We start from the raw sequence: 27,598 nt of genomic DNA, 5'->3' as shown, positions 1-27,598 counted from the left end.
AAATTGCAACAAAAGATGTGGCAACGCAATGGCAAAATTACACGAACTAAGGTATTAATTGTTGCCACACCCACCTTATTCACCTGATATGGCTCCATCAGATTTCCATCTCTTACCAAAACTGAAAATTTTTATTGGTGGACAAAGATTCACTACAAACGAAGAACTGATAGCTGGAGTTGACAACTATTTTGCAAGCCTAGAGGAAACTCACTTTCAATTGGCATCAAGGCATAAGAACATCTTTGGACCACATGCATTAATCTACAACGAGACTACATTGAAAAATAAAAACGTTTCAGAGATGCAAGTACTTTTTTTCTATTCCATTCTGAGAACTTTTCAAACCACTCTCGAAGATCACAAAGTTTATCAGGATGCATTTCAAAATTTCTTACATGTATGTACGCAACGACAGTTAAAATTTCTGAGACTCTTGATATATCAAGTGATATTTTTCAAACAGGTAGTAGTTACTTTCAGGATTTGCTTTGAAATGCTGGTTTGCTCCAAATAGCAGAGATCTGCGGGTGTAAGTTCTACAACGTACTGCTCTTGCGGGGCTTTCAAAGGCTCTGTTCGTTCAGCTTATGGTTGCCCTACCAACCACCATGATTTTCACATTTCACTGCTTGCAACGAAAAGGAATTAACAGCTATAAAATTCCTGTCTCTTTATATCTCTATATCCTTTGATCCATTACTAATCGACTTCTACTATTAATGTTTTGACAGTGTTGAAGATAGTTTTTTTTGTTTCTGGCATTGGCAATTCTATCTGCTGTAGGAAAGACATGCTAAGTTTGTGAATGTTTTGCCAGAAAGTACTAAATTACAGTAATATAAATGGCACCATCTATGAAAGTTTGATGAATGACTAGAGGAAATAATCACTCAAAACATGTTCCATTGCCTTTATTTGCTAAGAATTTCCTTGCTTGCTGAAAGCGTACACAAGGTAAGGTGAGTTACTAGTAAGTTCCTTTTCGTGAGTATTGTAATTGGATTCGTGTTAATTTTACTTTTTTGTGAATAACTATAGCATACTGAGAATCTGAAAACAGCACAATACGAACTCCGTTTGCAATTTATTAGGAAAAATGTGGAACATAAGCTTAGGATGAAAGTGAAGGAACTTGGAGCCCAATTCCAGTCTTAAAATCAACCGAGAACAAAAACATCCACAACAAGGCAAGAGTATGTATGCAATTTTAAAGAAATTATATACTTGTAATGTAACAAATGCAGCCATTGACGTCAAATTTCCTGACACTTCACCACAACAAATTGTATTAAAAATAACACGTATTGGAGACATGTTTTCTTTGGTGCATCACTTAAAATTGCATATTTTCATAATAAACAGGTATAAATACGAAAACCGACAAATAAAGCAAGTTAGTTTTGCAAACACTTAAATCAACATGGGGGTTGTTCGATTTGCTTCTGTCAACCAATCACAGCAAAGGCCATGTGACGAGATGAAACAACACCGTTGCATCATGCGAACTCCTAACTACCACTAATTGAAAATACATAAAAAACATTTATGATTCCAGGTTAAAATTGAAATCAGAGAAAACATTAAGCATATAACACCACGTTCAAACTCACTGCCTTTGTAGTAGCAGTAATCAATTTAACAACTGCGCCAGACACTTGTCGTCTTATGTAGGTGTTGCTGACCACAGTGCCGTATTTTGCCTGTTTACGTGTATCTGTATTTGAATATGCATGCCTATACCAGTTTCTTTGGCGCTTCAGTGTTTTATCATCTGTGAAATTTCCTCTTAAATCAAACAAAAAATATTGTGTAACACTGTTTATTTCTAAGTACTTCACTTGTTCTTAAGTGAGAACATACAATAAAACAGATTATATTTCAATTTATTGTGAAAATGCATAAATATTTCTAACAAGCTCACGTCCAATTATTCATTATCTCCTTACAAAATGATCATTCTATATTAGAACCTCAAATTTCTACAATAAATACTTTTGAAATAATATACATGGAACATGGATAAAAGTATAACATATTGGAAGAATGAGGTTACTAAATGACAATTTAATACTCTTCAGCATCTTCCAAACTAAAATATCTAACAGCTTTAAATTTCTTTACATATCATTATGTAGAAATAAATGGCATGGAATGAAATGAATGTTTATCCTGGCAATGATTTCCAGCATTATAAGGCATTGATAGCAAGATTATGCAAACACTACAAAAACTTTGGTACACACTTGTTACTTCAACCATATTCTCTGTGACACATCCATACTAAACTTTAAGAAAACAATAATAATTATATATAAATAAAAAACATAAATGAAACAGTTAAAATGACCAGAACTGAAGCAGTGTAACGAAAATATTTCAACTGCATTTTTTTTTAAAAATAACTGAGTTTGTTACCCATATTTGATTCACACTGACAGTCATGAACACATACAGTAATACATAAAACTATAAACATCTGCACAATATTTTCAACAATGTAAAACAAACACAATCAAAATTAGCACTCTATGTTCAGAGTTTCTCTTTCAGTCACAAAGCACAGTAAACTGAAGCTGCACTTTGAGGTAATGCAAAGATCAGCTGCATTGCTTTAGGACAATTTATTCCTTCCGGGGGCGTCTTTTCTTTGGAGACCGAGGTGCATCTCCTGCAGCTGTTTCCCCATCAGCACCTTTATTTTCTTCTTCCTCTTCTTCAATTATTTCCTGATTGGGAAAGAATATTGTCAGTGTAACAATCAGCAACTTTATATTCAGTTTCACTGAAGTTTAATACATTATGCTATGAATGATTTTAAAAGCTGTTATGTTTTTGTTTAGCCTTACAGAGGTTGGAGAATAATATGGAAACCTCATGAGAAATGCATGCTTGAACATAAATGCAGATGGCCACCGAGCCTGCCGATTAGGCTGTTGTACTTGACAAAGAATGGCACCTGTGCAATGCCATAACTCTGTTGCAAGTGTCAATCATGGTCAGAATAGTGCTCTGTGTAGCTGCAAGTACATTATGCCAGTTAATTTAATTTGAATGTAGGCAAACTGTGGTGCTTATGTTGTGGGTGCTTCCATAAACAAGATAGCCAAAGTGATGGGTGTTCCAATCTAATATTTATGCCGCATACAGGAAAAGCTGAAAAACATCATCCGCTAAGTCACAACACGGACGAAAAGTATGTGTTGAGTAGCCATAGCAGATGGCCACTGAAGATGATTGCGACAAAAAGTAAGATGAAGACAGGTGCAAAAGTCACTGTAGAACTGAATGTCACAGTCTCAAACTTTGTCTGCTCACAAACAATGCAGAAGAAGCTGCATAAGTAGAAACTGCAGGGCAAGCTAAAATTCCAAAATTACTCAGCAGTGATGTAATTTCCCACAACAGGAAAACGTGGTGCCAAAGCCATAAAACAGGGACTACTGAGCAATGGAAGAAAGTCATTTGGTTGGATGAGTCTTGTACTACACGGTTTATAATTTCTGGGTAAATTTTATGTCCAAAGAGTGAAACACAGTGCAAGTTCAGTGATGACTTGGGCAGCCATATCATGGTATTCAAAGGGCCCCATGGTTACTCTGCAAGGTCTCACTACTGCCAAGCACTGAGAGACCATTTTAGCCAACCAGGCCAATTCACTGGTACAGTGTTTGTTCCCAGTGGTGATGCTGTGTTCTAACACAACAGAGCCCCTGTTCACATGGTTACCTTTGTCCAGAACTGGTTTTGAGAGCCCTGCCCTGACCATCACCAGATCTCAATATTAACGGGCGTGTGTGGTCTCCTTTGGAGAGAAGGATGCGCGATCGCTATTCACCTCTACATTCTACATACATACTCAGCAAGCCACTGTACAGTGCATGACAGAGGTACCCTGTACCACAACTAGTCCTTTCTTTTCCCATTCCACTCGCAGGTAGAGCAAGAGAAGAAAGACTGTCTATATGCCTCTGTACCAGCCCTAACTTCTCCTATCTTATCTTTGTGGTCTATACACGAAATGTATGTTGGCAGCAGTAAGATCATTCTGCAGTCAGCTTCAAATGTCAGTTCTCTAAACTTTCTCAGTAATGATCTTTGAAATGTGTCTCTTCTTCCCTCCAGGGATTCCCAATTGAGCTCTCGAAGCATAGCAGTAACACTTGCATGCTGATCAAACCTACCGGTAACAAATATAGTGGCTTGTCTCTGAATTGCTTTGATGTCTTCTTTCAATCCAACCAGGTGCGGATCCCGAACACAGCAGTACTTAAGAATAGGTCACATTAGCTTCCTATATGTGGTCTCCTCTACAGGTGAGCCACAATTTCCTAAAATTCTCCCATTAAACCAAAGTCAACCGTTCACCATCCCTGTCACAATCCTAACACGCTCATTACATTTCATATTGCTTCGCAACATTACACTCAGATATTTAATGACATGACTGGGTCAAGCAGGACACTACTAATGCTGTACCCAAACATTACAGGTTTGTTTTTCCCACTCATCTGTATTAACTTGCATTTTTTTCTGGCTGCCATTCATCACTGAACTAGAAATTTTGTCTAGGTCATCTTATATCAACTTAAGAGCCATTTATCTGCGACACCTTCCTGTACACCACAGCATCGTCAGTGAAAAACTGCAGACTGCTGCCCACCCTGCCTGCCAGATCATTTATGTATACAGATAATAGCAACGCTCTTATCACACTTCCCTGGAGGACTCCTGATGTTACCCGATGAACACTTGCCATCGAGGACAACATACTGGGTTCTATTACTTAAGAAGTCTTCAAGGCAGTCACATATCTGGGAGCCTATTCCATATGCACATACCTTTATTAACAGTCTGCAGTGGAGTACCATGTCTAATACTTTTCAGAAATCTAGAAATATGGGATCAGCCGTAGTGACTCGAGAATTTTGGTGTAAATTCTAGAGACACTCGGCCTTCCATCATCTCGAACACCCGATATTTTAAAAGTAAGAGAGAGGAAATGTATCTACTGCAAAGCCGGTATCTGTGCGCAGGTTGGAATTTTCTAATGAGAAGACAATAAGCGGGGCCGCCAAGTGTTTACTGCAAGAGCAAATGCTATGTGAGAGGACACAGGGTAATTAAATGCTATTCTTTGCTGTGTTAAGAAAAATACACCTGAGCTGAAATGAAAGTATGAGAGCACAGAGTTATTTCAAGTGATAGAGAGAGTAATTTTTTGGTTCCTAGAGGAAAACTCTCTCTCACTTGAAATAACTCTGTACTCTCATACTTTCAGTTCAGCTCAGGTGTATTTTTCTTTCCACAAGTTTCATATAAGCATACAAACTCTGGCAAGTCAATTAGACCAATACCCATTAGATACAGTTAAATATAATCACAATTGCCTGGTTGTAACAACCAAGTAATTTATAGACATCCCATGTGTCTTGCTTTGTTCAGAGCTAAGACATGAAGTAAGTTAAAAGTTAAACGTCTATAGTCAAAAGTTTGTTTCTTTGTTTTTTTTTTTCTTTTTTTTCCCTCCTCCAACAATCACATTTACTAACACCACAAAGAAATTTAATTACTCCGTGTCCTCTCACATAGTGTTTGCTCTTGCAGTAAACACTTGGCGGCATCATTCAACTGCCCCGCTTATCGTCTTCTCATTATTTCTTCGGTGAACAAGTTAGGGAGATTGACGCAGACGCATATCCAGAAGAGGATCGGCCAAACGTTTCAAGTAAGTCAACTACAGTGAGAGAAGTGTGAAGTTCGCAATCCAGATTTTCATCACTTCTCTTGTTGCCGAAACTGTTAGACAGCCTGTTGCTCTTCATCCAAAGCTTGCACCATATCATGTGAGAAAAGAGCACGCTAGGTTTCGCACGAGTGATGCTTTTTAAAGCCATGCTAATTTGTGTACATAAACTTTTCGGTCTCTAGGAAATTTATTATATTCAAACTCAGAATAAGCTCTAGAATTCTGCACCAAACCAATGTTAAGGATATTGATCTGTAATTATGTGGGTGCATTCTTTTACCCCTCTTATATACAGGAGTCACCTCCCCTTTTTTCCAGTCACTTGGCATTTTGTGTCGGCTGAGAGATTTGTGATAAATGCAAGCTAAGTAAGGGGCCTATGATGTAGAGTACTCTCTGTAACTGAACAGTGATTCCATCCGGACCTGGTGACTTATTTGCTTTCAAGTCCTTCAGTTATTTCTCTGAGCCAGGGATGCTTATTATTGTGTGATAGCAACGCTCCTGCGTGAACGATTTCTTAAACCTGGAATTTAAAACTTCAGCCTTCCTTTTGCTATCTTTTAGTGCCAAACCAGACTGGTCAACAAGTGACTGAATTGGAGCCTTAAACCTGCTTAGTGATTTTACATAGGACCAGATTGTTTTCAGGTTCTCCGCCAGATCTTTAGCTAAGGTATGACGGTGATAGTTGTTGAACCCTTCACGCACAAATTTTTTCACAGATGTACAAATCTCCACTAATCTTTGCCTGTCGTAATTTTTGCATCCTCTTTTGAACTGAGAGTCCAACAGCCTCTGCTTCCTCAGCATTTTTACTAAACCGTGGTGGGTCTTTTCTGTCCTTAATCCACTTACAAGGCACATTGTTTTCCACAGCATGATTTACAATCTGTTTAAATTTTGCCCACAAGCCCTCTATGGCCATCATTTGGAAACTAAATGATTGCAGTTCATTGTCAATGTGAGATGCTACCAACTGTTTATCTGCTCTTTCTAGGGGTTTATTTATTAATTCATTTCAGACCAATATTAGAGACTTATAACTGTGGTTGGTGTTTACTTATAATTGGTAACTCTCCTTGACCTCTTGACTGATTTAGTAAATTTCATAATTATGGTCCTATGACCTAGAGTAGCATGGAGAGCTGCATCAAATCAGTCTCAGGAGTGAAGACCACAACAACAACAACAACAACAACAAGTCGATGACATCATGATCACTTATCCCTGTCTCTACACTGATACCATTGATAAGGTCCGGCCTGCTTGTAACTACAATGTCCAAGATACTTGCATTGCATGTTAGCTGCCAAACTAGCTGCTACAGACAGTTCTCAGAAAACTGTGATCAAAAGTACTTCACAAGACCGTCTGTCTGTACCCCCCTGCAATGAATCCACACACATCCAGTCTATATATCTCAATCATCATTATCTGAACTTGCTACTATTATGCAGAAAGAATGGTGTACGATTCCCTCGAAAACCATGCAAAACCTGTATTTATCCATTCCATTCAAAGAAGACTGGAAGTTGTTTTGAAAGCCCACAGTTTGCCTAAACACAACAGACATGGTAACGTGTTGTTTTAGGGGTTTCCACATTTTTCACCCCCCCCCCCTCCCCTGCTCCCCCATATGTGTTGGTGAGATAACAGTTAAAAACACTGCACCTAAGTTTCTAAACTTAATTTTATTTGGCTGGTGGCTAAGATTTCAATTTTCTGCAGTATGAAGCGTAGAATATAATAAAAGTAAAAGATCTTACCAGTTTTAGTGTTCAACATCGTAAATAAAAACAGGCACATCAAGGTTAAAAGTCTTAGTAATGGTGGCATGATGCATGAACATCTGGAATAGTTATAAGGAGCAACTATTAACACTTACCACTTCAGGTTCCGAAACTGATGTATACTCAGGTTTAGAGTCTTCGGATCCTTTAGTTTTCTCCCCTTCATCCTGAACTCCAGAAGTTGCCACTTCTGATTCTGCTGCAGCATCTGCTGCTGCTGCTGTTTTTTCTTCTTCTTCTTCTTCCTCTTCCTCTTCTGGAACCTCCAGATCACTCTTCGAAGTTGGAACATTGTTTCTTGGTTTCAGTTCCTGTATTTCTTCTATGTTATCATCAGGAGATATAGCATCTGTCTTCTTTGCTTCAGCAGTACGCCTATGTTCATCACGTTCCTGGAAGTTACCATGGTAAGGCACAATTAAATAGCAAACAAGTGTTGCCAACATGCACACTGTAACAACTGGAAATGAACCTTTCACAATGAAATCTGTAATGTAACTATAAATTTACTGGTCAGCCCAGAAGAGCATACATTAGTAGGGTGATTTAATGCACACATTTTATTGCTGAGCAAGAGCAGCACAGTAACAGTAAAACAAAATGGCAAATGACACTGTCTCAAAAATTAGAACTGGAATGCAGAAATAAATTGGAGGCTGGAACTAATACCTCCTCCAGAGAGCTAAAAAGAGGAAGAAGAAAAATTAGGAAACATGGAAACCATTTGTGAGTCAGCTAATTCATAAGTTCATTTTATACATGGGCACATGCCAATAACTTATAACATACAGCCCATATATGCATTTAATGCAGCAAATATAGTTTTTAAAAGAATAAAGATTACCTTCACCCCTACATGCCTACGTTGTTTGTGGGAACTGCACCAACACAAATGCAGAACAAAAATTATCAAAAACTTACGGGGCACACTAAGCATGACATAACAAACAATTACAATCATAAACTTATATCAGTTTTTTGCTTCAGGAGCACCTGGTCTCCTGTTAGCTCTATAACCTCTATAACTGCTGAGAGGAGCTTTGAATTTTATATACAATTCAAAGTGAGTAGACCAATTACAAATAGCTGCAAGTATTTAATGTAAAGCAGTACATCAATAAGAATTACAGAGAATTTGTAAAAGGGTGTGTTTACAACTATCTATATGCCTCCTCCTGTTCACTTGGACAACATAAGCAAAAATCCATTTTATGTCATACATTATCAAGTATATGCGGTGTCACTGACACGAGCTCATTAAAAATGTGCCTTTTTTTAGGTCTGGAATTATTTTTCAGAAAAGAGGCACATGCATAATGTCTTTCACTTAATCTGACAAAAAAGAAATCAATAGTTGTCAGGTACGGAGATCTAGATAGCCAAGAGCAGAACACAGCATTGTCTTGTCGAGAAAGAATGATCTGTTCACCTCCTGTAAAATTTATATTATGTACTAAGCCCATGCCTACTACAGTAGTACAAGTTTATATGCCAACTAGCTCTGCAGATGATGAAGAAATTGATGAAATGTATGATAAGATAAAAGAAATTATTCAGGTAGTGAAGGGAGACAAAATTTAATAGTCATGGGTGACTGGAATTCGAGAGTAGGAAAAGGGAGAGAAGGAAAAATAGTAGGTGAATATGGATTGGGGGTAAGAAATGAAACAGGAATCCATCTGGTAGAATTTTGTACAGAGCATATCTTAATCATAGCTAACACTTGGTTTAAGAATCATAAAAGAAGGTTGTATACATGGAAGAACCCTGGAGATACTAGAAGATATCAGATAGATTATATAATGGTAAGGCAGAGATTTAGGAACCAGGTTTTAAATTGTAAGACATTTCCAGCGGCAGCTGTGGACTGTGACCACAATCTGTAAATGAAAACTGAAGAAACTGCAAAAAGGTGGGAATTTAAGGAGATGGGACCTGGATAAGCTGACTAAACCAGAGGTTGTAGAGTTTTAGGGAGAGCATAAGGGATCAATTGACAGGAATGGGGAAAGAAATACAGTAGAAGAAGAATGGGTAGCTCTGAGGGATGAAGTAGTGAAGGCAGCAGAGGATCAAGTAGGTAAAAAGATGAGGCCTAGTAGAAATCCTTGGGTAACAGAAGAAATATTGAATTTCACTGATGAAAGGAGAAAATATAAAAATGCAGTAAATGAAGCAGGCAAAAAGGAATACAAACGTCTCAAAAATGAGATCGACAGGAAGTGCAAAATGGCTAAGCAGGGATGGCTAGAGGACAAATGTAAGGATGTAGAGGCTTATCTCGCTAGGGGTAAGACCCTACAGGAACATTAAAGAGACCTTTGGAGAAAGGAGAGCCACTTGTATGAATATCAAGAGCTCAGATGGAAACCCCGTTCTAAGCAAAGAAGGGAAAGCAGAAAGGTGGAACGAGTATATAGAGGGTCTATATAAGGGCGATGTACTTGAGGACAGTATTATGGAAATGGAAGAGGATGTAGATGAAATGGGAGATATGATACCGCATGAAGAGTTTGACAGAGCACTGAAAGACCTGAGTCGAAACAAGGCCCCGGGAGTAGACAACATTCCATTAGAACTACTGATAGCCTTGGGAGAGCCAGTCCTGACAAAACTCTACCATCTGATGAGCAAGATGTATGAGACAGGTGAAATACCCTCAGACTTCAAGAAGAATATAATAATTCCAATCCCAAAGAAAGCATGTGTTGACAGATGTGAAAATTACCGAACTGTCAGTTTAATAAGTCACAGCTGCAAAATACGAATGCGAATTCATTACAGACGAATGGAAAATCTGGCAAAAGCCGACCTAGGGGAAGATCAGTTTGGATTCCGTAGAAATATTGGAAAACGTGAGGCAATACTGACCTTACGATTTATCTTAGAAGAAAGATTAAGGAAAGGCAAACCTATGTTTCTAGCATTTGTAGACTTAGAGAAAGCTTTTGACAATGTTGACTGGAATACTCTCTTTCAAATTCTAAAGGTGGCAGGGGTAAAATACATGAAGCGAAAGGCTATTTACAATTTGTACAGAAACCAGATGGCAGTTACAAGAGTCAAGCGGCATGAAAGGGAAGCAGTGGTTGGGAAGGGAGTGAGACAGGGTTGTAGCCTATCCCCAGTGTTATTCAATCTGTATATTGAGCAAGCAGTAAAGGAAACAAAAGAAAAATTCGGAGTAGGTATTAAAATCCATGGAGAAGAAATGAAAACTTTGAGGTTCGCCAATGACATTGTAATTCTGTCAGAGGCAGCAAAGGACCTGGAAGAGCAGTTGAACAGGATGGACAGTGTCTTGAAAGGAGGATATTAGATGAACGTCAACAAAAGCAAAATGAGGATAATGGAATGTAGTTTAATTATGTCGGGTGATGCTGAGGGAATTAGATTAGTAAATGAGACACTTAAAGTAGTAAAGGAGTTTTGCTATTTGGGGAGCAAAGTAACTGATGATGGTCGAAGTAGAGAGGATATAAAATGAAGACTGGCAATGGCAAGGAAAGCATTTCTGAAGAAGAGAAATTTGTTAACATCAAGTATAGATTTAAGTGTCAGGAAGTCGTTTCTGAAAGTATTTGTATGGAGTGTAGCCATGTATGGAAGTGAAACATGGATGGTAAATAGTTTGGACAAGAAGAGAATAGGAGCTTTTGAAATGTGGTGCTACAGAATAATACTGAAGATTAGATGGGTAGATCACATAAGTAATGAGGAGGTATTGAATAGAATTGGGGAGGAGTTTGTGGCACAACTTGACAAGAAGAAGGGACCAATTGGTAGGACATGTTCTGAGGCATCAAGGGATCACAAATTTAGCTTCGGAGGGCAGCGTGGAGGGTAAAAATCGTAGAGGGAGACCAAGTGTAACACCCACAACGCCTCTCAGCGTTAATAAACCAAAATAGCTCCCATGCCCTCAAAATATAAATTCAGAAAATGTCCCAAGCGCCTCCACAAGTAGTAATTTACGAAATAGAAATAAGAAACAAATAGAGGGAAATCTATAGTAGAAAAATAATAGAAAAAGAAAAGAATTTTAATCATAAATTTTGGATGCATGGAGGGGGAAAAAACGATAGAAATGGTTAAATTATTAGTTATTCTTATATATGAGAAAATCAATATTATAGTCACAGAACGTAGGTCTTGAACACCAAAGATAGCGTTTACTAAAGTATAAATAGACCTACAATGCAATTATGATACTCCAGCCTCTAGTCTTTCGAAGTCAATTAGGACGTACAGCTTTAGGAAGCAACAATAGGAGCTTTATTCAACCAGGGCGCAAGAATAAATCGCGACGAGATTGTTTTTTGGGAAACATTAATTTCAGATCAGAATTAGAACTTTTGTCGTATTAGAGGAACGGGGAGGTGATCAATAATCTCTCTGACTTTAACGTCACTTCGTGTGAAGATTTAAATATTTTACGGAATTAAAGATTTTTGGACAGAGTCGGACTTTGTATTGTGATAGTGGAAAAGCTTTACTTCACACAACTAGTAATCATAGTTCATGACAGTTTATGGATGTTAAACGGAACCAAGCTTTTTATCGAAAGTGACAGAACATTGCTTAGTATCTCTGATATTGACAGGATTCCAGATTAGATACTTATTCAAATAACCCCTTTGAATGAGATTGTGTGAATGAATTTATTTATTAGTAACTATTGTTAAATAAAATAACTTGTTAATTTGAACTTTACTTTGATTTAGGTTCATAAATAATTAGGTTACGTGATTTTCACCAAGAATAAACTGCAGACTAGTAACTGAAACAAGTGAACGAGAATCTATTGAAAACACTAGTATTAAGTTACTTATGGTTTTTTCCTTCAGAACTGGGAAGAAAATACGTGTAGTGACTCACTGGGGTTAATTTAAGAACTAGCCGGGATAAAACAAAACCCCTCAATACCAGTCAATGTATAGATAAATTAACATTCCTACTTTCATGCAAGATACGATACCCGGGATAGAAAAAAAGGGTCGCTACACAAGAGATGAATACACTAAGCAGATTCAGAAGGATGTAGGTTGCAATAAGTACTGGGAGATGATGAAGCTTGCACAGGGTAGAGTAGCATGGAGAGCTGCATCAAACCAGTCTCAGGACTGAAGACCACAACAACAACAACAACAACAACACAATTTTATTTTCAGCTTTCTTTTGAGAACACACAAAACTTATTTGTCGCTTTTGTGTATCCCTATTGGCTTTGTGTGTTTGATTCTAAAGATTATGTTATCTATAGACTATGTTTTTTGTGCTGATACACATGTCCGCCTGGCACCTTCTGCAAACTTTGTTGGCATCTGGAGGTGCTTGATGGTATCACTGACGAACCCTTTACGGAATGCCTTCTGCAAGGGATCCTACACTTTCACTTATAGCATAGAATGTTGCACGTACGTATCAGCGCCTAACTAATGGCCTCTAATTCAATAAACTTGTATAACGATCAAAATTTTTAAATTTATTTTACATTCTCTGACGTACTTATCAATATGTTGCTATGCATTAAATAGTTGTAACCACTTTTAATTGCTATATTCATTTTCTATGGCATTGTATACTTTTGTCCTTACTACTGAACTAGGGACTAAAGATCAGAAACGAATCAATTCCGAGTCTAACGTTCCGCCTGCACACTTCCCAAATCAAGGCGCCATTGCTACATTACCACTAACTATAGATTAGCATTATCTATCTTCCTTCCTCCCTTCCCCCTGTAGTTCTGCGAATTTATGAGCCTGAGAACTGTGGCACTGCAGTCACTTCATGATCATCGACTCATTCTCTCTCAGTGAAGCACGCAGGGCTGTAAGGCTAGTCGTGACTTACTGTTAGTAGGGAAGATGATTATGACGTTGCTGCTATGAAGCAGCAGTGACAAGCTGAAAGACTGATTGTCAAGATCTTATGGCCTTTAATGAAGGTGTGTTTTGCAAGACTGTGACGGGCATAAGACGAAAATTAATCGATACAAAATACATAACAGCAAATGTTTTCCATTTAAGGAGGAGTGAAATCTGGAATAATTTTCACACTATAGTCCATACTTCAGACAGAAAACATACAAATTACAGCCAATTAAAACAAAATCATTGTATTCTTGTTTATTCCACCTCTACCACAAGGAAACGTGTGTGCAGTTTTCACTGTGCAGAGAGTAACATCACTGTTATACCCCTGCAACAAAAAAACCACACTATTTCTGTATTAATTTGGTCATGGCAACTTGCATTTATGAGCTAACAGTTAGTTGTGTATCTTATCATTCATTTCTGTAATTTATTTTAATAATTAACAACCATTTAGAGGTTGCACTTCTTCCCCATACCAGGTTTTCTGGTATTTTCATTACAGAAAATGTGTAAACATCAAAGTAAGCCTTAAAAGATTTTCTCTGAATAGATATTTGATGTTAAAATAAATTTACAGCAGTTTTCTAAAATGTTTTATCTAGATAAATGGATGTATAAACAGAACAATATTCACCCCTAACTGATCAGTTCTATTGGTATGTAACTTGCATCTGTCATTTATCGTATTTACTTGAATCTAAGCTGCAATCGAATCTAAGCCACACCTGAAAAATTAGACTCGAAATCAGGGGGGAAAACATTCCTGAATCTAAGCCGCACCTGAAATTTTAGCCTCGAAATTCAAGGGGATAGAAAAGTTTTAGACCACACTTCCAAATCGAAACAAAGTTGGTCCATTGTAACATGGGACACAATTTAGGTCAAATGGATGAAGATACAGCTAAAGTAGTTTGGTTCGAGTCGTAAGCTTAACAGTTAAGCTTTTCCAAGTAGCCATTGCTGTGCGTCAGGTGCTCCATCCGTATTTATACGAGTACCCTTCCTTTTTTAAGGCCTTCGTCTGGTTTGAATCGATTGCTTATTTTGCTTTGATCTGATTAGTGCTGCTCTCTTTGTTATAGGTGTTTACGTCACTCTAAGCTGCACATGCATTATTGTTATGTGTCATGCATTGTTTGTCGCATTCTGATAATGAGTGTTTACAACCTGTTGCTGCTCGTGGCATGGCTTGCTTTTGTGCATGCTACCGCAGCTTTTTTTTTTTTTTTTTTTTTTTTTTTTAAAAAAAGAGAAACAATGGCAAGAGACTGCTATTTGTTGTTACTTACACTGTTGCTTTCTTTGATAATGATCAACAAGAACAAAATAATAGACTGTGTATGATAGAAGATGTTCTGAAGGAGAGATTAGTGAAAATTTTTCTCTGTTTGAAAATTTTTGCAGACGTCTCTTTAGTACATTACATTCTGTACAGAGATTAGAGTCATCTTAGATTTAAAAATCTAGTCAGTTGCCGTGCTTTATTTCTGACTATATCACTAATCAGCATAAGAATAATACAAATATAAACATGTTATGTATATTCTTCCGTGTTTACTGTTGTCACACTCTACTTTCGTAGTTTATTAGGCAGACAGGATTTAAATAAGATAGCAGCAAATACGAAAGAATACACGGCATGTTTACATTCTTCTACCTTTTCTTTTAATTTATTTACTGACGCAGAGGTTTTGGCGTCAGTATTTATCTTTGTGCCTGCAAAGCATGCCTGTGTAGCGCTACATGTATTCGATGGCATTTTTTAGAACTTCTGCTTACTTTGCACTCAATTCTAAGCCGCAGGCAGTTTTTTGGATTACAAAAACCGGAAAAAAGTGCGGCTTGGATTCGAGTAAATATGGTAGGTAGATCAGACATTTTGTGATACTTCAACTTCCACTTGAGAATAGTTATAACGCCAAAATCATTACTGTATGAAATAAATCACTAGTAATTTAGAGTTAAATGGTGGAAATTTCTTTCAAAACAGTTATGTATGTAGTACAAATGCCACGAATCTGATGTTATACTTGTGAACTTTTGTACTTGCTCTCCTATCTGAGTGAATCAAATCCAATTGTACCTGACAACAGACTCACGTGACAAGTGGGCTGCGGCAGGGACAGACAAGTTGAGTCTACGGGCACATGGAGACAGTGTATATGGAGATGACCTCAGAGGAATTGCTAATGAGTTTAAAGCAAGTAAGTACATGGAGCTCATTTCTGATCTCTAATAGGGATCTGAAAATTTAGCATCAATTTTTGGCAAAATTGGTATCTATTTTGGATGAAATTAACATTTTTAAAAAACTTATTAGACTTACAAATTTAAAAAACTGTCATACTAATGCACCTGAAGCCAAAAATGGCTGCAAAATAGTGACCAGAGATTAAGTAATAAAAAAGAATGTATGATTTCTATGGAATATTAGCTTTTACAAAAACTTTAAATAGCTTTTTTAAAAACCGTTTTTTTCTTCTTCTTTTGAGTATATACAACGTTTGAACAATTAAATGTTTCTGTTGAGAAGCTGCATTTTTTCCTTGGCCTCACACTGACTGGTTTTGTTTCCTGAGAGTGTGGACAATATAACGTGGCACTCAGCCGCGTGAATACACAATCGAGAACTTTGACCGTCTGAGGGGAGAGAAGCGGTGTGGGAGAACAAACCTCACACCTCTCTCGCTGGTCTACAACCATGTTCTATGTTTCTGACAGCAGAACAGACTCTCGGTCTTAGGGATCGCAGAAGCTATGCACAACTCAAGGCAAAATGTAGTTGGTAACAGCTACCGTCAATTTATTGCCACGGTTTGCACATCATCAATGAAGTACTTCAGGCCCAATGTCGATCAGTACCTTTTGCAACCACTGTTCAAAACATTCTAGTCCCAATCTAAAAACTGCTGTTTTTACTCATACTAGCATATAAAAATATGCATTACTTTGCTATAAAATGCTATATCCAGATCAGAATAATAAAGTGACAGGCAGCTAGTTGTTTACATGATTGCTACCTTAGCAACATCAGGGTGTATATGTGGACGAGGAAAAAAAAAATTCCCGGATGTTTCCCAATTAAAAGTACATTTCCTCCTGGGTGAAAAAAAAAAAAATTTTCCGTGTTAAGTGAGAGTATACTTTTCCTTGGAACTGTAAAACTTATCGGTCTTTTGAATGGTTATGGTTTTATACACGGGCGTAGAATTTCCCAGCACTTTAGAAAACGAAACTCAGGGAACAAAACACGTTTTGGGAAGATATCTGACGTGCAGCAACATGTACACTGCATATTTTCATATTACGAAAGTATAAATTCGAATTCCACCAAACACCGCATGTTACTTTCCAAAGCACTGAAATCGTGATTGCGATGCGCTTTTGTAAGCCAGTCATAGCTCACATCACGTGATCTCGCCAGCTGATGACAGTAGATATTCAGAACATAGAACACGTGATGTAGTCGGCCAAATGCAACATCACTTTTAGGTAACACGAACACACAAATAGGGAAAGTTAATGGTTTAAATTAATATACGTAGTGCTGCTACAAGAAAAGAAAAGTTTTCACATATAATGTTGCCCCTTTTTACGCGTGTTACACTTTAAGATACACGACACAAATGTGCCAGTAAAATGTTTAAGAACTACATAATTGCTAGATCTTCTGGGCTCGAAATTATTCTAAATCATCGTACTCAAAGAGTTGATTTTTAAATTAAGAGTCAAAAGCTCTGGGATTTATGAAATTCATCTTACATTCTGACACACGGTTCATCTTGCGTAAAAGGAAATTTACTTTGAAAGTAACGCTTTCCAAACCACCATTCGCAATATTTTCCAGCGACCTGTTAGAAATAGGTTCGTTTCAGCAATTGCCAGAAAGCGCCTGATAACAAGCATCTTACATAATGTCATAAAAGAAACAAGAGATTAGAGGATACTCTAAGAGCACGGGTATTTCGTGAACCAAACTGAAATGGATAATTCGCCTTAAAGTGCACATTCGTATGTCCAGATTCTTGGAGTACCAGTACTGTATTATCTCATGTTTGGTTCTTTATTATGGCATAATGCCATGCATTCTAGAAGATGAAAAAATGCACCTGAAATGCAGCGAACAGTTGAAACTAGCCAATAGTATGGAATTAAACACTCGATTTCAAATAAATTGGCTGGTTCAGCGGAAAAGATTAATAAAAACCAAATTTCTTTAGTAAATCGACAGAAGTAACTTCATTGTTCTGCAATGTGATTTAATGCTTGACTGTCAGAAAGGGGAAATAAAATAAAATCTGAAACTAATAACATATTTTAGCCTTCTGTAATTATGTAATTCACTTGATGGCTCCCTGTCACAAAAATCAGTTTTGTTTTCATTTGACTTAAGAGCAATAAACGAAAAGGAAACAGCAAAATCACCAAACGTAAACACGGGTCACGTGAGACTAACCGCTTCCCCATTACAACTTAAGACTGCTCTGCAGATTTGCACCGGATCTACGATATTTCCGATCCGGGGCAATACTAGATAAAGCCGCCCCCCCCCCCTCCCCCATCGAGCATTTTAGAGGTAGGACACCAAAAATTTTAAAAATCGACTTTTCAAAAAATGTCCATTTTGTAGCACACATGTTTCTGAAGAGTCTGATACATAAAATATGTGTATTTGAGGAAATGTAAGACATATTGTTCGGTCTTAAATGTGCCAAAGTGCAGTCCCATGCCTCTTCACACAGCATTCTATCATACGTCAATGTATTTCGTTCTGTGGAACTCAAACATGTAACATTTTGTAATGGGTGGCATCGAACTATATTCAGACAGTGGAAATTAAAATTTCCTGTGGTGCCTCTCCTGCTCCTAATCGGCCGGTTTGAAAACCTGCCCCTGTTTTTAAAAAAATTCACAATAAATACTGGATGGGATTATTTGTAACTGGGAGAACAGTAACTCTTCAGAAAATTTGCACTCTTTATTGCCTGTTAGCTAATAACTTTATGTTTTGTGTGACATAAAATTAAATATAGAATACATAAAACCAGTAAAGACAATAGACAAACAAGACGGTACACGTTTCTTCAATTCTCAAGTCCTTGCATTGTTTTTCTCACTAACCTTAGTACAGCTTTACATGGCGTGCTTTCCTTTTGGGTAAGAATCTATTAACTCATCAAAGTTCGTCAAACATTTTGCTACACGAAAAAACCAAATGTTGTCTAATACTGAAAATGATACTAATATGAATAGAACCCAAGACTGGTGTGGTTTCTTGATCTGATTATGTGTATTTTGTCACGAAATAGGTCTGCCTAATATTGCAGCAATTGTAACACACACCGAATAAACGACACTGTTTTGGCACAAAGGGTCATTTTTTATAACACGACAGAATATAATCACGAAGTACCAATATCAAATGCCTATTAGGCCTACTACAAGCAAAAAGTTTCATTCATACGCTCTAGCTTCTGAAGCAGTCGTACGAAATTTTTATATAAATTTGGAGTCGTCATATTCTTCCGTAATTTGTGTGATGTCCCCGTTTCTTCTCCTTCCTCATTCTAACAATCTTGTCATCACTAATTCTGTGACTATTCCTGCCAGGGTTACAACTTATTAACTAGACTAAACCTGCCACACTTACCATTTTAGTTATCCCGTGTTTTTTCTCCGGTTAGGCGTTATTATGTGTTCGTACAACGCGTTTTCCGCACTGCTCCCACAATAGAAATCTAGCGGCTGCTAGCTGGGGACTGTACAACTGGCCCTTACCAGTGTAGCATTCTGGCAAAAAAGAGGGAGAAGGTACTACTCATACACGACTCAACTGCGCATGTGCGTGAGCTCGCTCGCAACTGCTCAAATGAATCTACTCTAAGCACTTGTGCCGTCACGCTCATCGGAGGCAATTTGCTGTTATGAAGCATTGCATAGTCTTCCTAAAGCCATTGACAAATTTAGCTGTTGGCAGACGCTTGTGTGAGCACTGTGTTTTGTTGCTGTATATGGCGCATATCCTTGGCAACTTTGTTTTATTTTCGTTTTTTCCTCTCTTTCAAGTTTTATTGCTGCAGTATTATTCTGCAGTAGTGAAATACAGTAATATCCTTTGTTAAGAGTATTGGTTCTTACCAGTCAATGTTACAAAAATTTAACTGAAAACTAAAACAATGGAAAATTCCCAGAATTCTAAAAAAATCCCGAGTTTTTCCAGGTTTTGTCACAGATGAAAAAATTCTTGGATCTCCCGGTTGTCCCGGGTCGTATACACCCTGAACATCCAACTAGAGAACAAGCTTGATCACATTGCCTGCTTGTTCACCATTGTCTTGTCACTGTATGGACGACAATTACGGACACTTATATAATTGTAGTTATTAGTTTTCATCACCAGCTTTGTTTCTTTTTGCTAATTCTGTTTACAATACACAAAAGAATTTATGCAGCTATGTTGAAACTGAGCAGCAAAGTGATAAGAGTATTAAGAACCTGCAAGGCAATCTCATTACTGCAAATCAACAGGAAACGATGGATGGACTACAGAACTGAAATGCACAGCTGCTGCTGTTGCGGCTATTTTAGCGAATGGGTAACGACGAACCGTGAAGATTGCCCTTTTCCATGTCTAGTGGTCAGTCACTTTATTGTCATGATCAAGGTATAGGTCCCACAGCTGAGTCCTACGTAGTTATACGTAGCATGTATCTTAATATAGGCCATTCAATGGATGCAGCTACCATGGCACCAGAGCACAAATTATGACCACACTGATATGTCTGCATTCATGCATTGGTGCACTCTTTATTTTGCAATTATTTTTGATGCAACAGTTCGTTTGGAAACACACTGCTATGAAGCACCAGGTATTAGGTAAATTCTCATTTTCGCATTTTGAGATATCATTCGCATCTATCGCAAATGTGAATTTTTTAGTTCCCTATCAACCAGTCATAAACACTGTGAGATAACGCTGTGCTTCACAGTGTAAAAGGGTATCATTTTAGCAAAGTAAAGCTGTTATCAATCAGAAGATCGGTTTCAACACCACAGTGCTTTACTAGGCATAGTCCTTGTTATGGTTTGCTGTTGCCTTCCAACGACCTTCAAACTCACTAGTCCACTCTTATCAAGGGACATACAGTTTTATGTGGACCTGAACCACAGTACAACTTCGGATTTTGCACATTAATAAACACTGCCTGATGTGAACGAAGTGATAAATGACAGATTAAAATCCTACAACTGACCAGGGATCTAACACTAAAGCCTAGTTTACATAACGACACCAGATTGCAGGCAACTGCGCTACCAGCCACTGTGCATGCACACTGCATGTCTGTGCAACTCACTGGTGAAACTGAACAGTTTCGATGTGTTCCAACATTGGCAACACTAGTTGCAAGAGTTTTGATGTTATGTGTGTTTGTACAGCGTAGACAAACTGAAATATGAAGTGGGGAATGGAGAATAATGTTTGCTTTTTGGATATCTATGCTTTGCATAGGTGAGTGTGGGATTTCAGTGATGCTGATTACAAAAATAACAAACATATTGCTGCTCCAGAGACCTTCACGTGCGATCAGAACATAGATAGTTTGACAATATCTGAGCTGCAGGGCAAAATTTATTGAATTAGAAGCACATATACAAGAATATTGTTGACAGGAAGGAAGGCTACTCAAATCAAGAAGCTACATTCTTTATTCAATATTCATCTATTTAAAATGTCACACAGTGCACCCCATTCACATATGTTTGAATTTTGAAATATTGCCTCTGTACAGATCTGTCAAGAGAGTAGTTTGCAAACCATTCTCTTCTTAATGCGGCCTGCTGCAAATAATTACTGCTGTTAATAATTATTATTGTTAATAATTATTGGTGTTAATGAAAAAGCGTCATCACCAACTAAAACCGCATCTTTTAGTATGCCAAGTGTTCTCAATTGTAATAAATGCAATGTGATACGTAATTTCAGTTCTGGCGACAGTGCTTCATGCATTACAATATCTTTATTCCTTATCGCATAAATAACTATTTAGAGGAAATGCAGTTCTGGTGACATTCAAAGATAATTAAAGGAGCTTCTTGGGTCTTCCATTACAAATTATTTCAGCAAGGATGCTGAGCAACCGAGCTGGCATCTTTCCTTCATCCAGTCACGAATCTAAACATGTTTCTTATTTTTTTTCTTATGTAGCGATTCCACGCAACAAGTTTTAACTCCATCACAACTTGTGCGACATTCAGCTGCCAAAACTTTCATTTCAGACACGACTCAGGAACCCACAAAACAACGAAACTGAAGTATATACTGGTTTTGCCGTGTCTACAGTCAAATATGAAACCATTTGCGTGCTACTCATTCCACGCAACGAGTGGCGCAACCCAATGTCGGCGTGTAAACTAGGGTAGCGCACTTTTCCTTCACCTGGATCTCCTGGATGGCCCGCTCATCAAGATACATGGGTCACTCACAGGATGAGGTTGCATGATCACCATTACAATTTATACAAGTGGGGAGGAGGAGGCGGGCATCACCCCTCATGAACATCTCTACCACATGTATCACATTTGGCCGTGTTCTGACAGGACACGTGAGTGTGATTATAACATCGACACTGGTAGTAATGCATACAGTTTGGAACGTGCAGTTTAACCATGGTGACTTCATAGCCTGCCTTAGTCTTCAATGAAGGCACTACTCGATCAAATGTGATAAAAAGAGTGTGTGTAGGTACTAAGCTTGCAATAACCTTTTTCATTACCCAACAGACCACAGTGACACCATGATCATATCACATAATTTTGGATTGCTCCCTCAGTCAGACTATCAAGGAGCCAAGTATAAATAACACCACACACAGAGTTCAGCATATGATGGGCTTTGACATGAACAGGACAGCCATAGAGGAGCGAAGCTGTAAGTAGTTGTTGGGCTTGAAAAATCGCAATTAGTCTCCAGAAGCGAAGTCCCATCACGTAAGCGAGGGCAGGATTTCACAGGACTGCAATCACATTGACATCTTTCTGAACAATAAACGGATTAAGTGTAGCAAAGGACTGACTCCTTCAGTATGTCTTTCGTTTCTTTATGTACAGAAGAACAGTTGCTGCTCTCCAGCAACTCTACTTCATACAGAAGTACCACAGGTCGTACAAATACTTGACTGGGGCTGCAGTTTGATGACCACTGGATTAGATTATCTGTTTCGAAGCAGTGACATTTTCATAACAAGTATTACTACGATATCTGGACAAATATAGTTTTGGCAGCACTTTCACTTTCTGCCATGTAATAAAAATAGAAGGGAATACTTATGTAAAAATTGCATGTTAACTGTCCTATGGAACTTTACACTGAGCTAACTGTACAAATTATGTAAAAATTATTCTATCAATATCTCATTGTTTTTCAGAAAATATCAGATTAAGTGACTCATCATGCATGAATGACAGGAAAATTTGGTTAAGTGCATTGGAACACAAGATTTTATCTTATAAAGAAATAAAAATTTGAAGCACTTGTGTTCCAAACACTCAATAATTTACTCCCAAATGCTGCTGCTGCTGCTGCTGTTGTCATCTGAAGATCAGTTAGGTGTGCAGTTCCAGGCAGCCTATCCTGTCTCTACAACTACTGCAACCTACATCTACCTGTATAGTGATACATCCTGTTCCTTGAATGAGAGGTATCACTTCCTTAAAAGCATATGTCAGAGGAAAGATGTTCACGACAATAGTTGATAAGTGGTAAGCACCCCATAGCTGGGAGGTGTTTTAAATCATATGTGCTGATACCAGAGCTAACAACCCTGTGGCTGTAAGTGGATAGCAGTCAGATGACCCTACCTGCTGCGGTGGAGATGGGAGTTCCATGGAGCAGGTGGTACAGATGAAAGAGCTCCATGAAATCAAAGAATGTTAAATGTCAAAGATAATAAATGTATTGTAATTGTTAAGTATCATGTTGACTATGATATATTATGTATGTAGTACAGAGGCAGTATATGATTTGGTAGCTGCCCTCGTTTATCACGCTTTGAGTTGTGACTTTTGTGGTAACAGAAGACAAAGAATTGAATCTCACTTCTTATTTACATGGTGGAGTGAATGAGAACGAGAAGTTAATTTTTGGCAGCTTTGTCCACAGCCTGTAAGGAGGCAAAATCTGCGCCAAGTTGGAGGAAGAAGGCAAACAGATTCAAAACACAGAGTATCTGGAATCCAAATACTTGACAGTGACCGAATATTCAGTAAGCAACATTCATTTATATAAAAGGAGTGTTCAGGTGGCAACTTATTTAAGTGTATGGTGCATGAGGTGAAGTATAACAAACCACCACGCAGCCCAAGCCAAACTGAAACACTTCACCTGAAAGTGATGACTGTAGTCTAGCCCAAATCTTTCTCTACAATTTTTACTCCAATACTTTCCTCCATTGATAAATTCACTATTCTCTGATGCCTCAGTGTGAATCGTTTCAACTGATCCCTTATTTCAGTCAAGCTGTACCACATTCTCCCCCCCCCCCCCCCCCCCCAGTTTGATTCAGTACTACTTCATTAGTTATCTGAACTTCTGTTCTCTTCTCGTCTGTACTATTCACTGTTATGCTTTCATGACATGTTACAAGGTAGGCACATCACAGTTTGAGCTTGGGCTGCAATAGGGAACAAAATTATTTTATATCAATTTTCTTATGTGGACAGTCGGCTTTTGCAAATTCGAACCTACACAAATTCAACCAGTTGTCAAGTCAACAAATCTACAAAATTGTGTGTTCAGGTAAATTCCATAAATTGAAGTGGTTATCATGATGGACAGAAGTCAGTGGTTATCTAACAATCAGTAACTAGAACTATTTCCTCAGTCAACTGTTCGTGACACTCCTTTGTTAACTCACCAATACATAATATGGAGTATAAACACTTTTTACGACTTCAAAGACGTACACTTGTTTCTCTCTCACTGAAGAAAAGAAGGGTGCAATAAATAAATAAATATCGACCGGAAAACTCTCTTCAAAATTCTAGCAGAATACAAAGTAGACAACAGAACATGGGCTATCATAGAGCAAACTTTAACCGACACGACCTCCAAAGTAAAGTTCTGTGGGGAACTATTAGAGCCCTTTGAAATTCGCACAGGTGTCCGACAAGGCGATGGCCTCTCACCTCTCCTTTTCAATCTGGTGTTAGATAAGGTCATAAAAGAATGGGAAACATCACAACAGGGGATAACCTTAGGAAACCTACAGATTAAATGCCTGGCTTTTGCAGACGATTTGGCGATTGTCACGGAAGGTATAAAGGAAACAAAAGACACTATTGAAAAACTGCACGAAATCGCTTCCAAAACTGGATTACAGATCTCTTACGAAAAGACACAGTTTATGAGCACAAAGAAACTCTCATCTCTGAACACAAAGTATGGCACGATTTACAAAATGGCAAACTTCAAATACCTCGGTGAAACACTACAAATGAGTGGACATAACAGAGACTCAAGCGAAGAAAGGACAAGGCATACAAAGTAGTGTGGAATCATTACAACAAGAAGTCTATCTCACAAAAAGCCAAATTACGCCATTACGACACGGTGGTGCTCCCCGAGGCACTATATGCAGCAGAGACCACACTAATCCTAGGGCATACACGTATCAGACAATTAGAAAAAGTAGAGCGGAAAATACTTAGGAAAATATTTGGCGCAACTAACAACAATGGAATATGGATCAACAAACCTACAGAAGAACTGTACAAACATACGGAGACAATCACAGAAAAGATTAGAAAACGCAGACTACAATTCTATGGACACCTATGCAGAATGCCATCACACAGGCTGACCAAACAGATCTTTGACTGGGTAACCACTAGAAACAACAAATGGGTGGCAGAGGTAGAAAACGACCTGAACCAACTCAACATAACAGCAGACACAATAAACGACAGAATAAAATTCAGAAACATCATTAAGAAAAGTAAACTACATGAGATACAATGTGACAAGGCATAAAATGGACCGAAGAACGCAAGCAAGATCACAGCCAGAAGATGGAGGAAATATGGGCAACCAAAAAGGCAATCAAGATGAAGCCGAAGACACAAAGCCGACAAGAAGCATGGACAGAGGATCGGAAACAGAAACACAGCGAGCGAATGAAGAAAGTTTGGGCAGCAAGGAAAGCAGCAAAAGGAACTGGCCATGTAGTTTAGTCCAAATGCGCTCTTTTAGGGCAAAACACCAATAATAATAATAATAAATAAATAAAAAATAAATAAATAATTGAAATCCAAAAATGTACCATATGGTAGATGAAGATGACCAAATGTGGCTGTGTTTCAGAAACTAATATCTCTTTTGATAGTGAAAGATGCTAACCCCAGATATTTCAAAAGAATCAGTTCTTTGTGTATATTTTATTACTCCAAGAAAAGGGGTGGATGTCAACAGAGTTGTTCAATGGGGTGACTACTGATCTTAAGAGAGACACATGAAAATATAGACGGAAGAATTCTGTTGCCACTTGGCAATTTCACAGATAATTTATGTGAAACTTCATTTTTTCTTTTACACACCAGTTTGAACTGGTTGACCAGAATTTTAAAACTTTGTACTGGAAAAAAGTTGTGATAATAGTGTTGGATAAAATTAAAGGTGGTCACAGAGGTTCACCATAACAATTTTTGCAGTGATGACCATCAGCTGATAAAGCATGGAATAATGTTACTCCGACTAACTATTTTCAAAACGTGGATTCAAGGAGCCACAGAATTAACAACAGGAGAGCAGAGATATCAAAATGAATTTCCACACTACCTGGCATCTCATTTTGACAATCTTGATGAAGTATGAGGAGCACTGATTGATTTTGAAATTTTGCAGTTTGATGGTTCAAGAACATTTGCACACTCATTCATACATTCACACATATATACACACACACACACCCATGAGTGTTGCCTGTGCTCATCTCTGTGGAAAATACTTGTTACCATTGCACAGACTGACGCGTACATTGTTATAATGTACAGTATGCCTGTCAGCTTCTCCTTTTTACTCTTTATTTATAAACATACAAAGAGCTATCAAAATTTTAAGTTTAAAGAAACATATGAAAATTTAAATGCAGGATGCAGAAACAATATTTGATGTACAAAGTCCTTTTATACCGTATTTACTCGAATCTAAGCCGCACTTTTTTTCCGGTTTTTGTAATCCAAAAAACCGCCTGCGTCTTAGAATCGAGTGCAAAGTAAGCGGAAGTTCTGAAAAATGTTGGTAGGTGCCGCCACAACTAACTTCTGCTGTCGAATATATGTAGCGCTACGCAGGCATGCTTTGCAGGCACAAAGATAAATACTGGCGCCAAAACCTCTGCGTCAGTAAATAAAAAAAAAAGTTGGAAGACGACCTTTTTTTCTCCGCCACGAGTTTCGACCACTGCATTTTCATACATTATCTAACGAAGTAAATACAAATTCCGTTTTGTTCATCTTCGAATGCAGCAGCATTTCAATGTACTACGAAAATCTGACTGGCAAGACTATTTGGGATGTTTGCCAATATGGCCAACTCTACATTCTGATTTCTGAATTTTTTTCCTACCTGTGAGAAGAGATGGTTGCTAATAGGAACTATTATGAATTGTGAATCACATGCAGTATTCTCTTTACCATAAGAATAATACGAATATAAACATTTTGGCATGTATTCTTTCGTATTTGCTACTATCTCATTTAAATCCTGTCTGCCTAATAAACTACAAAACTAGAGTGAGACAACAGCAAAGGCGGAAGAATATACATATCATGTCATGTTTATATTCGTATTATTCTTATGCCTAATAGTGATACAGTCAGAAATGAAGCACGACAATTGACTAGATTTTTAAATCTAAGATGACTCTTAAGTTCTGTGCAGAATTTAATGTACTAAAGAGGCGTCTGCAAAGATTTTCAAATGGAGAAAAATTTCCGCTAAACTCTCGTTCAGAACATCATCTATCATAAGCAGTCTATTATTTGGTTCTTGTTGATCATTATCAAAGAAAGCAGTATTGTAAGTAACAGCAAATAGCAGTCTCTTGGCATTGTTTCGCCAATAAGATGATTCCTTAAAAAAAAAAAAAAGCGGCAGTAGCGTGTACAAGAGCAAGCCATGCCGC

At 37.8% G+C, this 27,598-nt stretch overlaps 1 protein-coding gene across 5 annotated transcripts in view; it reads right to left on the bottom strand.

The window, feature by feature from the left end:
* Positions 1 to 1,806: 1,806 nt before the first annotated feature.
* Positions 1,807 to 27,598, bottom strand: part of LOC124805242 (calnexin-like) — a 73,364-nt gene continuing 47,572 nt past the window's right edge. For all 5 annotated transcript variants that reach the window (XM_047265752.1, XM_047265751.1, XM_047265750.1 and 2 more), the window contains exons 10-11: positions 7,638 to 7,934; positions 1,807 to 2,729 (exon numbers count right to left, since the gene is read on the bottom strand). In XM_047265752.1, the coding sequence (XP_047121708.1) occupies positions 2,625 to 2,729; positions 7,638 to 7,934 (402 nt within the window). In that variant the 3' untranslated portion in view covers positions 1,807 to 2,624. The remainder of the gene's footprint in view (positions 2,730 to 7,637; positions 7,935 to 27,598) is intronic.

This window comes from Schistocerca piceifrons, chromosome 7 (genome assembly GCF_021461385.2).
Source record: "Schistocerca piceifrons isolate TAMUIC-IGC-003096 chromosome 7, iqSchPice1.1, whole genome shotgun sequence".
Lineage (NCBI taxonomy): Eukaryota > Metazoa > Arthropoda > Insecta > Orthoptera > Acrididae > Schistocerca > Schistocerca piceifrons.
Note: the sequence above shows the minus strand (reverse complement) of the source record. Positions and strands in the feature narration are given on the sequence as shown.